The 14847-nt window shown below is 40.7% G+C and overlaps 1 protein-coding gene across 1 annotated transcript in view; it reads right to left on the minus strand.

The window, feature by feature from the left end:
• Positions 1 to 1975: 1975 nt before the first annotated feature.
• The window catches only part of PARP1 (poly(ADP-ribose) polymerase 1), a 78089-nt gene continuing 65217 nt past the window's right edge, over positions 1976 to 14847 (minus strand). Inside the window, exons 19-23 of the mRNA XM_089685098.1 lie at positions 14167 to 14319; positions 12913 to 13040; positions 8462 to 8523; positions 6696 to 6810; positions 1976 to 4245 (exon numbers count right to left, since the gene is read on the minus strand). Of these exons, the coding sequence (XP_089541224.1) occupies positions 4161 to 4245; positions 6696 to 6810; positions 8462 to 8523; positions 12913 to 13040; positions 14167 to 14319 (543 nt within the window). The 3' untranslated portion in view covers positions 1976 to 4160. The remainder of the gene's footprint in view (positions 4246 to 6695; positions 6811 to 8461; positions 8524 to 12912; positions 13041 to 14166; positions 14320 to 14847) is intronic.

Raw genomic sequence — 14847 nt, forward strand, 5'->3', positions numbered from 1 at the left:
TCTATACGGCCAGCTCTGGGAAAGCTCCCCCGGCACTCAAGATGAGGATGCCAAAGTGCGCCCCTCCCCCGAGCCCCTTCATTCGGGAAAACAAAAAGGCAGCAAATGCCGTAAGTGCTCTCTTACACCCTGAGCCCCCGCTCACATCAAAACCAATTTCAAAATCGGGTGACCCGCTGACACCAATGCCTATGCAAATCGCACCAAAAGCTCTGCTGCGTGCACTACTTTAGAAGTCGGCGCGGCTCCGACAAAGCCGGAACCGCACCCATACGACCGCTCTAATAGCGGACAATAGGGTGCGACTTGGCCTACAGTTTTGCAAGTCGCAGGCCAAGTTGCACCTGACGTGACCGGGGTGTAAGGGGCATGCCAGCGTGTGCGTTCTCATAGCGCACCTATAGGACAGACCACTCGTTTCAATAGGCTTCCCTAGGTGAATAGATCGATTTTAAAACCACAGAGATACATAAATCAATCAAAGTGAGTTGAAAATAATATAGCAAAAAAACAAAACCAATGTACCTCGGACACGGCCGATGACAGATCTGAGTACCGGCCCCGTTGCTGGTACCATGTGACCTGCTGTGACCAATCACAGCAGGTCACATGACAGTTGTACACCATGGATGGCTTCATGCATGCCATCCATTGTCTACTAGTGTCTAGCTGTGAATCGTCACAGCGATCACATGCACATGTCATGTGATGAGCCGTGGCCAGATCACAGCTGAGCACAAAAAAAAAAAAACAAAAAAAAAAAAACAAACCCCTGAATGAATCGATGTCATTCAGGTAAATGCTTGCTTATAGCAAAGGAAGTCTTTGCTAAAAGCAAATTGTGTAAGAAAAGAAAAACAAATACTGATCACTTCCCCAAAGTAGTACAATGTTACTGTGGTAACATTGTACTACTTTGGTCCTAGGGAAATATGAAAAGAAAATCTTGAAGAAAAAGAAAAAAAATGTAATAAAAAATGAATAATAATAAAAAAAAAAGTAAAAAAAATGATATATATATTTTTTTTTTTCCATACTGTCACCAGTCAGTGTCCCTGATCACCGCTATGCCAGTTATAGGATGACGCTGTACTGCACTGGTGACAGTATGTAAAAAAAAAAAAAAAAAATTGTGACAATCATTTTTTTCATTTTCTGAAAAATTCGGACAAAAAAAATACAACTTCAAAAAACTCGCCATGCCTCTTATGAAATCCGTCGTACTGTCTACTTTACAAAAAGGGGTCATTTGGGGAATATCTGTACTGTTCTGACATTCTTGGGCCTCAAGAAATTAGATTGGCTGTCACTACTTCAGGATTGATCAATATTCAGACCTATACCAGAGTTTGTGAACTCTATAACTTTCCTACAAACTAAAAAATACATCCTAGTTTGGGTTATTTTCACCAAAGACATGTAGAATACATCTCGGCCTAAATTTATGAAGAACCATTACGGATTTGCGAACTTTTATAACAGAAACAAAGAAAACCGTGTTTTGTTTTTAAATTTTCGGTCTTTTTTTGTTAATTTAGCAAAAAACAAAAACCCAAGCGATGATTAATTACCACCAAAAGAAAGCTCTAGTTGTGTGAATAAAATGATAAAATTTTAGTTTGGGTACAATGTTGTATGACCGCGCAATTGTCATTCAAAGTGTGAGAGCGCCGAAACCTGAAAAATGGCCTGGGCAGGAAGGTGTAAAATTGCCCGGTATTGAATTGGTTAAATTTAAGAAAGAAAAAAAAAGGAAGCCGATTGGTTTCTGTTCAGAACCAGATTTTGCACTCTCCAGTTTCAGTAAATCAATCCCATAAGGTCGGGTGATCTTTGAACATAGTGTGCCATGCATCTGTGGGTACCAGTGTTTAGAACCACTTGGAAAGTATGTGCCAGCAGCTTTTTCAGCACCTTTATTTTTGATACGTGCTGAATAAAAAAAAAAGAAAAAAAGGATCGATATATACAAAAGTTTAACAGATAAATTTGTTTTATTTTTTTTTATCTGAAAATAAACAAAAGATTGCATCTGAAAAAGGCAAACAATTTTAAATTGAAACTCCCAGCAAACAACTACATACAAAACATCTGTGAAAGTACTCAGTCAGTATGGCTAGTAGTAGTTGGTCACATTCATCTAGACTTGTTCTGTAACAGACATTTTGCAGCTTATCCAAGCCAAAAGAGAAAATGTCATTAATTTCTATTTTAAACTGAACATATTTTTTACAAGGTGAGGGTTTACATTCTTTAATCCAATCACCGTGGAACGTGTAAATGTTGATTGTCCATGTAAAGGATGGGATGTGTGAAAGTTACTGTTTTTACCGGTCTACACCCACAATGTCACAATTAAAGTTGTCTTAATCCCAAAAGCAAATATTATATTGCAGTTTACCAATTCTTAGATGTAATAGGTGTCTTGTTTATCTTTTTAAGGTTTCATTTCTACCTTGTGATCTCTTTATTCAACAGAACAAGCTGTTCTGCAGATGTAGCAGTTGGAGGGTTGAGACAAACCATTTACCACTGACAGGGGGGCTTACAATGATCAGCATTTATTAATTTATGTAAAATCCTTACACCAACAGTTTTTTTTTTCTATTGGGGTAACTGCTTATAAATTGTTGAAGTTTGGCTTCAATTTGTTAGTGAATCTAAATCCGTGCACCTAACACTACCGTCCTCCATGACGGACAATGCTACTGCTGTCCAAAGATGGCCCTGTGCTCCTTCATCCAGAGTGGAAGCACTCTAATAGAGAAGATGTGTTACTGGCAATATCGCCAGGAAAAAAACAGAAAGGGGTGGGAGCCTAAAGGAAGCTAATACAGCCACCACATCTGATGATTAGTTGATGGGGAAATTGCATATTTCATAATTAATGCTGGTCTCACAACTATCAACACTGGTAAGCTGCAATATATTACATTTTTGGTTTTGGGTTTAATACCACTTTAAACACATTTAGCTACATAAACTGAGGAATTAACACACATTCAGAGTTCTTAACAATGAGAATGAGACTAGGTATCTAGAACAGGTTGGTTCCACAATTTCTACACCTCCCATCTTGTTTTTGGAAAATCAACATCTACACATTTCATGGTGATTAGATTAAAGTGTCAGTGTGCTACTTGTGTGGATATAAATGCTTGGGTCACTTACTGACACTCATTAGAACTGAAGTGGCTTGGAGAAGCTACAAAACACTTTCAACACTACAGAACGAATCCAGTTAATAGTGACTAGCTACTGCTAGCTAATGTACAAAGTTTGAATACATCCTGTACAAAACTTCGTTCAGGATATATTACTTCTGTTCAACCAGTCTTGTGATTTTGATATCTCTGTACTGCCAGTCAAGTGATACCCATGTCTCCTTCTTCAGCTTTGCGTTTTCCAGAATCACCTCTCTACGTCCAGCCTGCATGTTGATTTGCAATTCTCACATTTTTAATTTGCGGTCTCCTTCCTGGCTGAATGGCAGGTGAAGGCAAACAACAAAACTGGCTGAGCAGACTCAATCAGAGATATATGTATTTTAAAAGTGTATGCGGTTTGCCTGGATTTCTAATATAACTAAATGGGGGCAATATAACTGTCCCAGAAAACACTATTAGGAAAGCCAAAACATGCCGTACTTTTATCTTTCGGAGTATTTTTGACTGGCGCACATAGTAAAGAATCAGGATTCTGCAAACATTGGAAGTATTTAGCATACAGTTTGCTGTAGCTTGAAATGGGCCTGGCTGCCAGTTAATTTGAGGAAACTCAATGTCAGTAGCATACAACATTTTGCATTCTTGTACAGCTGTTTGCTGCCAATAAAGGAAGGAAGGCAAGGTTAGCCATAGTGCATATTAGTACTGCCTCCCTGTGGTGAGTGGAGGGATTAAGCAGTCTTTATACTGTGTGTCAGGAAAAGGTTTTGTCAGTTCTATGGTTTTCATATCTACAGAGGTGGTGAGCAGCTGGTACATCTTCAGCTGCTGTTGATATATATGTCCCAGCAGACCTTGACAGCTCAGCAGCTGACCTAATATACCCTTTGAATAGCACAGAATGATGGGACTTGTGGTTCCACAGATACTGAAGGTCTACGGATTGCCTATCGAGGATCTAGAATATGAACTGTTGTACACAAGGCAAAGCAATCACCACATGAGTCCGCCTTTGTAATTGAACTGTAGCTTCAGGAGGTACTTCAGGTTCACCTGGGCAATGTCATACACAATATATCTGAAAAGGCAAGTTAAGGTACAAATGCGTTCTGGTAGCAAAACTCCTCCTCAACCCATATCATGCTAGCAATTATTAAAGTACTGTATATTGCAAACTCAGTCACTGACATCTCATGCAGGCTTTAATATGTCCAGCTGAAACCTCAACAATCTCCCTCAAGAAATCTATGAAGATAAATTAATTCCACTTTTTCAGACTGCAGGAATATTGAGTTTTGTTTTAGGACAACTTTTCTAGTGGACAGATTACACAAGGAAAGCCAAACACCTGAAAGACAGCATGTGTAATGTACTTTGTGTATTCAGGGTTGCCAGACTGTCTCTGATGAGCTTCCTGAATGGGTGTCTGGCTGTTGATTAGCTTACTGGTAATTAGATCACTGTTTAATGAGGTTATGGTTAGCTGCTGTTAATTAGTTGTACTGATATTACTGTTTACAGTTTGCAGTGTTTAGGATCAGGTGATCAAGCTCTTACCTGAACCTGTGTGGTATAAATTCTGTGTGAATTGACAGTAAAGAATTCCAGTTGGGCCTAAGCTAGTGTAGTCTAGTTCTTGGGTGCAATGCCCAGCTAGAATACATTGTTCCTGTGTTCCAGCGGTGAGGACGCAGATGGAAGCACCCAGGCGGTCCGTCACAGGGATTTTACATGTTTTCAATCTAAAGGGTTGTGGGTAGGAATGATTATTCACTCCTTTTAAAAATAAGACATGTAGTGCTTATCTCCAGAGCTGTCTCCCTCAGAGGCCCTGCTCCACCACCACTTGCCCTTTAACAGACTTAATGACAGCCAGTGCCATTCAGTTCATTTTCTTTGAGCCCAGGCTGTTCTAGACACTTATGTCACCACATCAGTGTGCTCGCAGTACAAGAATTTCATACAGTGACCAAGTAATCCTAAATTAAGTTTAGTCTTTGTTATTGCTGTATCTAAAACCTTATACAGCGAGTGGATTTTACCCTTACTGGAGAACCTTGAACTATTTTTAAGGAAGTGCCAGGATTGAAAGAAGTGCAGAATATTTAGCATTGGTCGTGATGCTGCAGCTTGCTCCAAGAACAAGATCTGAGTGATCACATGACCACTGATTGCTCAGTTCTCTGTCGGTTCTGAGCAGACAGCAGTGACACTCACTTGTGAGCACAGTGCTCACTGAAGTGCCAGGAGCAGCTGGCCAAAGCTCTCCTTGGTGTGCTGAGAGGCTAAGTCAGATGCCTGTCAGGTATGTGTGGTGGATCCCGACATTATTGTCAGGATCCCTGCAGAGCCCAGACCAGCTCTGTAACGTTAGTTGAGAGTGGGCTTTATCTCGCCATCAACTGAATCTGGATCACAAGAGTCCAGAAATAAGTGCACTCCTGTGAAAAATGCTTTGGTCATACTTCTCCTATAATCTTGGACATTAAGCAAATATACAATGATCCCCTGAGGTGGTTTCTTGACTGCAGCTGGGTCCATTTACAGCCTTCCTCATTTTGCTGTGGGTGTCGCAATTTCTTTTTATACTCACAGTATGTTAATGCAGAAAGCAGCTCCTCTCTTAGCAGCTCTGTAGACTGTCTAGCACTTCTGCAGGGTGCAAAGGAAGCCCAGAAGTGTGCATGGAAATTACAAACAGAAAAGAAAAAAAAAAAAAAAAAAAGTGTGCGCGTTGAAACATCCTCCCTCGATCAGCGCTGCAGGCTATGGCCTACAATGCTGATCAGTGTATTCTGATGATGAGGAACTATCTCTGCTGTCAGAATACAATAGCTCAGTGGAGAAGTTTCCCCTGTCCACTTTAAAATGTGTGGATCGGAGAATTAGGTCATTTTTTTTAGTTCAAGCTGCTGATTAAAAAAACAAAAGACTCATCTATAGGTTGCTTTAATAGCACTGAGTCTTCTATGAGCTGTAGGGAAGAGAATCTTGGGACAACAGCCTGCCCCTCCTTCCTCCATTGTGAAAAGCAAGTGCATAGATTACACTGCATGTAATGCAATTTGTGAATGGGGGAGATAATCTACTCATTCATCGGGCTCTTCTTCATTCACTACAAGCTACATGCAATGTAATCAATGCACAAGTTTTTCTCAATGAAGAAAGAAGGAGGTGGGCCGCTGTTGTATTCTTTTCACTGCAGCTCAAAGACAACTCAGAGCTAATTCACTTCTTTGGAAATGATTGAAGTCCAGCAGCAGGAAGAGGACCTGTCATCACTGCACAGAGTATTTCTACAGGATCCAACTGCCTGACAGATAAGGTACATACTTCACTACAGGTAAGCGACCTGACTGTAGCAATAGGAGCAAAAACTTTTTTCACTAAACTTTAGCTTTAAAAGTTTGCTTATTATAAATTAAATACATAGCAAGCAGATCATCACTTAACGTCCCATACATGTAGATTTGTCAACATGCACACAATTGGTGCAATAAACCATGTACCAGCAGTGAGAAAGGATACTCATTGTACAGTAGACTGGTGTCACTAATGTTGGTAGACATCCCTTTCCCCAGAGGAACGTCAACTCCATCAAGCTGTACAGTAGCAGAAGGATCAGGTGCAGTTCTGCCCAAGCCTACATAACAGAAGAAAAAGCAAACACATTAGCTAAAGTTTTATTCCAGTACAATTTATGGCCCTGTTCACACCATCGCATTAGAAAACGTTCACCTGATTTCTCTCAAAGCCTATAATTAGTCGTGCTAACATGCAACGGAATGTAGGATACATTTTCTGTGTGTATTACATGTGTCTTCTTCCTTTTCATTTCTTTACCATTTCCTGGGTTGTCTCTGTTTTTTTAAATAAGGACACGTGGCTTGAAAAATGCATTAATTAAATTCGACTTTTTGGTTTACCTGTAAAATCCTTTTCTTGGAGTACATCACAGGACACTGGGAAACTTTATACTCATACAGTCATGACTATTTAGATTAATGCTGTCACCTTCACATGAATAGACACTGGACACTAACACCAACAAGTTATTTAAAGGCATGGAAACACCTGTATACATATATCATGCCATTTCTGCTTGGAGTTCAGCTTTCACAGCTTCCACCTCTTCCTAAGGAATTCCTTAAAAAAAAAAAGCACATTTTCTTCCCAGGAGTTCCAAGCCAATAAGAACCTCATAGGCGGTGAAAGGATTCTACCCCTGAAACAGTGGAAATACTAAATAAGGGAAGGGATTCAAAACTAGTCTGACCCTTTGGGGAGCAGTTGCAGGGTGCCTTCCCTACCTCAAAGAGGGATTTCAGATCCCACCCCCCCTATTTTGTTTTGGCCAGTGTCCATTCATCTGAAGGTGGCAGCATAATCCAAGTTGTCAAGAATATTAGGTTCCCTGTGTCCTCTGATGTAGGATTCAGAAAACATGTTTTTAGTGTATTTTCATGTGTTGCCATTGACTAATGTAACACATTTTTACAAAAACACAAAGGATGCAGCAAGCAAGATTGTTAAAAAATGCAAAGTGCTAATGTGAAAAGCTTCATGATTACAACAGTAACTAGTTTTTCATAAACTTTTAGGATATTGTGATGCTGCCTTATAGCACACAAAACATGATGCTGTGAACAGGCACTAACAGTTCTCAGCAGTAATTTCACAGGTTTGATGATATTACACATCTCTGTGCTGTTCTTAACCCTGTCAGGTCTCTAAGTAAAATCAAACTGGCACCCCCCTGCAATAGAAGAGGTTGTAAATTTATCTCTCTGCATGACAGTTTCCCCTACCATTCCACACCCCAGAGCCTCCATCAGTCTCTTCAAAGCTTCTGGATGTGTTGGATGCCTATGTCAAATGCCGCATACTGTGATTGCTTTCTCTGACCACTACATTACTATGGGACCCAGCAGTGATGCAGGGGTTAAAGGAGACATCACAGAGACTGTTGGGGAACACAAAAATCCAATACGTCCAGAAGACACTGACAGAGGCTGCAGTGCTGGATCAGAGAGAAGTTAGGCTGCCAGAGGGGTGTGTATACCATCTCCTCTATTGCAGGGGAGTTCTGCTTACGATGTTTTTTTTCTTCTCTTTAATGTGAAGAGAATAAATGCACACTATTTTTTTAATCTAACAAGTATTTGAAACAAAACGCTTTTGTGGCAGCTTGGAAAGTGTTTGATTCACCTGCAGTAAATGTTAGGTGAATGTCACTGTTCTATATACCTGCTCCAAAGGTCTAGACTGCTTTAGTCCTAAATATATAAACGTACCTTTCACGCTATGTTTACCCTTAGGTAATTTTGTTACGTGAGAAGCAGCTTTCAACTCATACCTGAAATAAAAATGATGTATAGGTGAAGATATAGCATATATTTTATATACACAAACATAAAATAAAAAATATTATATTAATACACACACACACACAAGGCATAACATTATAACCAGCCACCATAACATGGCAAACCACTTAATATTTATTGATTAGGTCCCCTTTTGCCACCAAAACAGCCCTGGCCTATCGAGGCATGGACTCCACTAGACCACTGAAGGTTTGCTGTGCTATATTACATCAAGCAGTCAGTATCAGCCTCCACCAGCTTGCCTAATTCCCATAGTGCATCCTGGTGCCTCCTTGTAAGGGATGCACACACTCCCACACATGATGTAAAAGAAAATATGATTCATTAGACCAGGCCACCTTCTTCCATTGCTCCTGCTCCAGTTCTGATGCTCATGTGCCCATTGTAGGCACTTCTGGCTGTGGACACAGGTCAGCATGGGCACCTTGACCAGTCTACGACTACGCAGCCCCATATCCAACAAACTGCTAAGTAGGGATGCACAGAAATTTCAGTGGTCGAAACGGTTTGGCCGAAAAACACCCCTTTCGGCTGTTGGCCGAAATGGAAAAAAAAAAAAAGCACCGATACAGGTGCCGAAAAACCCCGCATCTTGCCGTCCCTCGTTAGTTCTCAGCCTACCTGAGAAACCATCGATCCCGGCGCTGGGCACAGAGATGAGTGAAGGAAAGATGGCCGCCACTCATCTCTATGCCCTTGGAGGACCGGAGCAATGTCACTTCCCATTCCAGCCGGTTTTTTTTTTAAAAGCACTAGATCAATGCTTTACATTGCAGAGGAGAGATGTGGGGTCTTATTGACCCCATAGCTCTCCATAAAGAGAACCTGTCAGTAATTATTTCTAACACAAGGGATGCATGCATTTCTTGTGATAATAAAAGTGATTACATTTTTTTTTTTTAAAGGGACAGTGCAAAAGTTTAACATGCCCCCGTGCTCGCATATAGTGGTGAACGCATATGTAGGCCATGCCCACATATGTAAACTATGTTCAAACCATACACGTGTGGTATTTCCACGAACGTCAGAGCAAGAGCAATAATTCTAGCACTAGACAACCTCCTGTAACTTTACACTGCTAACCTGTAGAAATTTTTAAAGCATCACCTATGGAGATTTTTAAATACCGCAGTGTCACACCATTCCACGAGCGTGCGCAATTTTAAAGCATGACATGTTGGGTATGTATCTACGCGCCGTAACATCCTCTTTCATATTTCACAAAAAAATAGGGGTATAGATGTTTTGTTTTTTTAAATAAAAGTATATTCTTTCCAAAAAAAAATATATTCATTTTTATAAACTGCAAATTTCAGTTTCGATTAAGTGCATTTTGTATTTTCGGTACCAGAATTTTCATTTCGGTGCACCAGTACTGCGAAGCACTGTGTGTTCTGACACCTATCGAAACCAGCATTTTTTTCAGCAATTTGAGCTACTTTAGCTCATCTATTGGATCGGACTACACGGGCCAGCTTTCGCTCCCCACGTGCACTAATGAGGCTTAGCACCCTATCACCGGTTCAACGGTTTTCCTTCCTTGGACCACTTTTTTTTTTGTAAAATTCTGTTATATTTTAACAGTTATAAAACAATACAAAAAAAAACCCTGCCAATGGCGGCATTACAAAACAGTGAAATCAATGCCTTAACCACTTGCCCTCCTGAGGATTTACCCCCCTTCCTGACCAGGCCATTTTTGGATTACGGCGCTGCGTTAATTTAACTGACAATTGCGCAGTCATGCAACGCTGCACCCAAATGAAATTTAAATCCTTTTTCCCCCACAAATTGAACTTTCTTTTGGTGGTATTTGATTGCCTGTGCGGTTTTTATTCTTTCCGCTATAAAAAATAAAAAAAATGGCAATTGACAGAAAAAAAAAAAGAAATTTCTGACTTTTTGCTATTAAACATGTTCAGTAAAATAAAAATTTAAAACGAATTTAGTCAAATTTAGGCCAAAATGTATTCTGCTACATGTTTTTGCTAGAAAAAAAAAAAAAAACCCCAATACATGTAAATTAATTGGTTTACATGAAAGTTATATACAAATGGTGGTATAAATACTGACATTTTTTATCTTATTTTTACTAGTAATGGTGGCAATCAGCGACTTCTAGTGGGACTGAGGCGGGCATTCTGACACTGTGGGGAACTGACGGTGTCACCGACTTCCCCAGTGACACTAATAAAATGATCAATGCAAAGGGAAAAAAAAAAAAAAGCACTGACACTGTACTAATGGCAGTGCAGTGAGAACGGAGGGGTTAAAATGAGGGGCGATCAAAGGGTTAACTGTGTGCTGTTGCACTATAAGCTGCATCCATGTGCTTCACTGTAATCACACTGCTTTGGATGGCTGTGCTGTGCACAACCATTCAAAGCAGTGTGCACAAGCTGACAGTGAGAACTGTTTTGTTTACAAACAGTTCTCCTTCCCGTCGGAGATGCTCGGCAATCAACGGACGACTGCGAGTAATCCCCAAGTGACTGGGAGCAATCCCCGGCTGGGACCCGGTGAGTGACAGCCGCCCCCTACCTGGAAAAGCAAAATCACGTATATATACGCATGATTTTGCGCACCAGTGCCACCCTGTATCAGTATATCTGCTATACGGCAGTTGGGAAGTGGTTAAAACCGGTAACTAAACAAACATTGCCCCACCCAACATGCACAGCTAGGGTCACCAGAAGGCGAACAGATATACCTGGTGAGGTGCAACCCACAGTAGGATACACATGGTCAAGCGAAGTGATAGCCCAGGACTCCACCCCCCCCCGCCCCCAAGAAAGATAGAAATGTACAGAATTTAACCCATACAACACAATCATGATCACATCATTACATAAACCCCCAAAGACCTGGATACATCTATTGGATGGAACAGTTTGCCCCATTAAAACTCCTGAGTGACAATGCGTACAGTGACAGCTTACGCACCCAGTAAATATAATCATAGTCTACACAGACTACTACAAGACTCTTCCTTGGACCACTTTTAGTAGGTCCTGACCACTGGAGGCCAGGCACATTCCTCAAGAGCTGCAGTTCTAAAGTTGCAGTGACCTAGTTTGGCCCAATCTGGCCCTTGTCAAATTTGTTCAAATCCTTACGCTTGCCCTTTTTCTGCTTGTCGTCAATGTTTTTATATGTTAAAATACATTAAAGAAACCAAGTTTTGGAACACTACCGTGCTATCCTTTGTAGACAACACTTGGCCCTTTGAATGTAATGGATATATGAAAATTGCGCTATAACCCTGGTTGTGTCTCTAAGGATCCATTCACACTATGTGCAGTCACTTGTGTTTTTCCTCACGAATAAACATTATTGCAAAATTCACACCAGCATGTGGCGTTTCTCTGTATTCCAGAGCTGTGCAATAATATGCTATGATAATATCGTACCTCTCTGAACGGCCCTGCGTGGCCCGAATTGACTGCAGCCTGGCCACTAAACTGCTCCGGTTTAGTGTGTGGGCAAGTGTGAACAAGCCCCTAAGATATGAAACCGCAAATAGCCTGCATTAGAAGAGGAAGTGATCTCACCTCTCCAGTGGTCTGTTTGTCTTACTTCCTTTCTGCATCAGTCTTTTTCAGCGTTCAATAATTCTGGGAGAATTGGATGCCCCTATCCCTTGCCTTGTGGCAGTTTGATCCTGCAACGCTTATATCACTGGTAAGTTCTGTATTGATGTTAGGATCAGTGAATGGTTGTTAAATGCTAAAAAGGGTCTAGAGAGGCTGCAACCACAGATGGCAGGTAGGACACATGTGCTTCTAGAAGAGTGAATTTACTACCTGTTCTACTTTTATACTTGTACACTTGACAGGGACTCTTTATAGCGGACTAAGGTCCCGCTGCCAAAAACTGCAACCAGACAGGCTTTTTATTGCAGAAGGGACATGCCATGGCTCTTCTGCAATAAAAGAAAACCTACCTGTTTGCAGTCTACAATGTGCTCTGCAAACACAGCTCAATTTACATTGCGGCACAGTGCCTGTGTGCGGGGAAGACTGCACTCCTGTGCATGTGCAGGACCACTAAAGGAAAGGCAAGTTTAGCTCTGCTTTAAGTGCTGTATCAAAAATAAATGTAAAATATACCTGAAAATTACTGAAAAAAAATTAGAAAACAGGGATTTTAAAATTTGGGGTGAAAAAAATATCTGTGGGGCTACAAAATGCAGGATGTCTCTCACTGCAAAGGTAGTAATGTTCACAACCAATAAAACAACAGCTATACCAAAGTGAAAGATACCGTACTAATAGCAAAAACCTTCAATTTTGTAAGTTTTAATCAGCTTATTTACATACATATTCATAGACAAGGGAAAGCAATTGATGTTTACTTACATGTTTCCAAGAGCGACTTCTCCCAGTAGGATCAAACCTGTCGGGTTACTTGGCGTTGTTTGACAGTAGTTTGCACTTTTAGAAACCATGTCGGCAAAATAAATACCTTTACCGAACATGTAACCAGTCTACAACAGAATAAGAAATGTGGAAATCAATACTCAACTAATGACTGAAAACGATCCTAGCAGTTAAGGAACTCTGTCTTTGGACTCTAGAGCTGTTTGGATCAAAAGTACAACCTACTCACAAATTTGCATTTCTTTAACTGGCAGGGCAAATATAAAATCCACATGTGAAAATAAAGAGTAGATCCAGAGATGGGTTGCCGATTGTGTATCTAAACCCTGGAACTAATCCCTTCCTTGGGAAAAAAAAAAAAAAGTTCTTGCCCCATCCCTCCTGAAAGTCTCCATCAGTCACTGAGGCCACTAATCTCATAAGGGCCGACAGAAGGACCAAGAGGCAAGGTTCCAGCTTTACCTTTTACCAGAAGTAAAGACTTGCTTACAATTTAAGCTGCCTATACCAATCAGCCATAACATTATGACCACCCACTTAATATTGAGTAGGTTTCCCTGGTGCATGTCCACCCAGATTTGACATTTACAAAGCTCTACTTCACAACCACCCTGTCTGGCAGAGTAGGAGAACACTTTATCTCTGCTGCAGTTCAATAACAGTTCTTGTCCCTCCCTCAGCCTGTGACTGGATCATGAAGGAGAAACAGGATCATGAAGGCTTCTCCCTCTCCCAGTCTGAGCTCTGTTGTTAGGGGGATTACAATGTACTTTACACTGCTTGTATTTAGTGATGTTTTATTGAACACAGGGCTGTAAAAACATGTGTCTTTTGTATCAGAGTAGAGTTTTGGATTTAATACATGAAAAATAATTTATCACTATACATAAAATAATGATGTAGGTTACTATCGCTGGCTTCCTCAAATACTAATTTCTGACCATTTCTTTGGCTTTAACAATATGAATCACTGACCTGAAAAGTATGTAGATAGGGAAAGTCGAAGAAAAGATAGAAACCCTTAGAGGCATACATATTTCCGTGATGGTAATTTAAAAGAACAGAAATCAAAGGGAAAGTGTAATAGCAAGACAGAAGTCTCAGTAGTTTCCTTTACCTCTGGTCTATCCTGGGTTTACTGGATAGAAGCTTTGCAGCATTTTGTGCCCAACACTATATTATCCATTTCCCATCCCTTACAACGCACAAAGAAGGTACGAGGGGTATACTCACAACAGGTGCTTCAGGAGGAGCAATACGCAGACCTTGAGACAAAATTCCAGCAAAGTTTGTGGTTCGTGATCCGTGCCAGAGCAGCTGACGGTTGTGTAACTGCTTGAATGGCTTATACCTCTGTCTCTCCCCTTCTCTTTCAATCTTGAAAATCTGTTAAAAGTTTTAAAGAAGGTTTACACGTTGCCCCTCTAATACGTGTCACTGCCAGAAGAGAAAAATGGTAAGCAAGCATTACTGTCAAACTGTTAAATATTTAATTGCAACCCTAAACAAAACAAAAAAAAATGTTTTAAACACGGTTAGCGGCTATATTCCACTTCTTCTCAGTTGAAACTTTGCCTGTCCATAAATATATACTGGTTCACTGCTTGCTGACTCTGCTTTCCAGTTTCAGGGTGGCTCCTTGGCTTTGAAGGGCCTAATGGAACCCGGTCATAATCACTCTTTTGTGCACAATCCTAGAAGCGGATTACAGGCTGATGTGATGACACTGCCTATGCCAACATACACAGGAAGCCTGAGAAAATTAGATGCAAAAACATTTGCCCCTGCTCTTCCTCTAAGGGTGATTGAAAGTGATTGGCACAAGGCAAGTGTACACAATGAATATATGAATTGTGGGGACATGCAGTCTCGAGGCGGAGGATCAGATTCTATGGCAGTATGGCTTACTCTCCC

This window comes from Staurois parvus, unplaced genomic scaffold (genome assembly GCF_062004578.1).
Source record: "Staurois parvus isolate SC_StPar_1 unplaced genomic scaffold, SC_StPar_1.0 ptg000362l, whole genome shotgun sequence".
NCBI classification, from domain to species: domain Eukaryota; kingdom Metazoa; phylum Chordata; class Amphibia; order Anura; family Ranidae; genus Staurois; species Staurois parvus.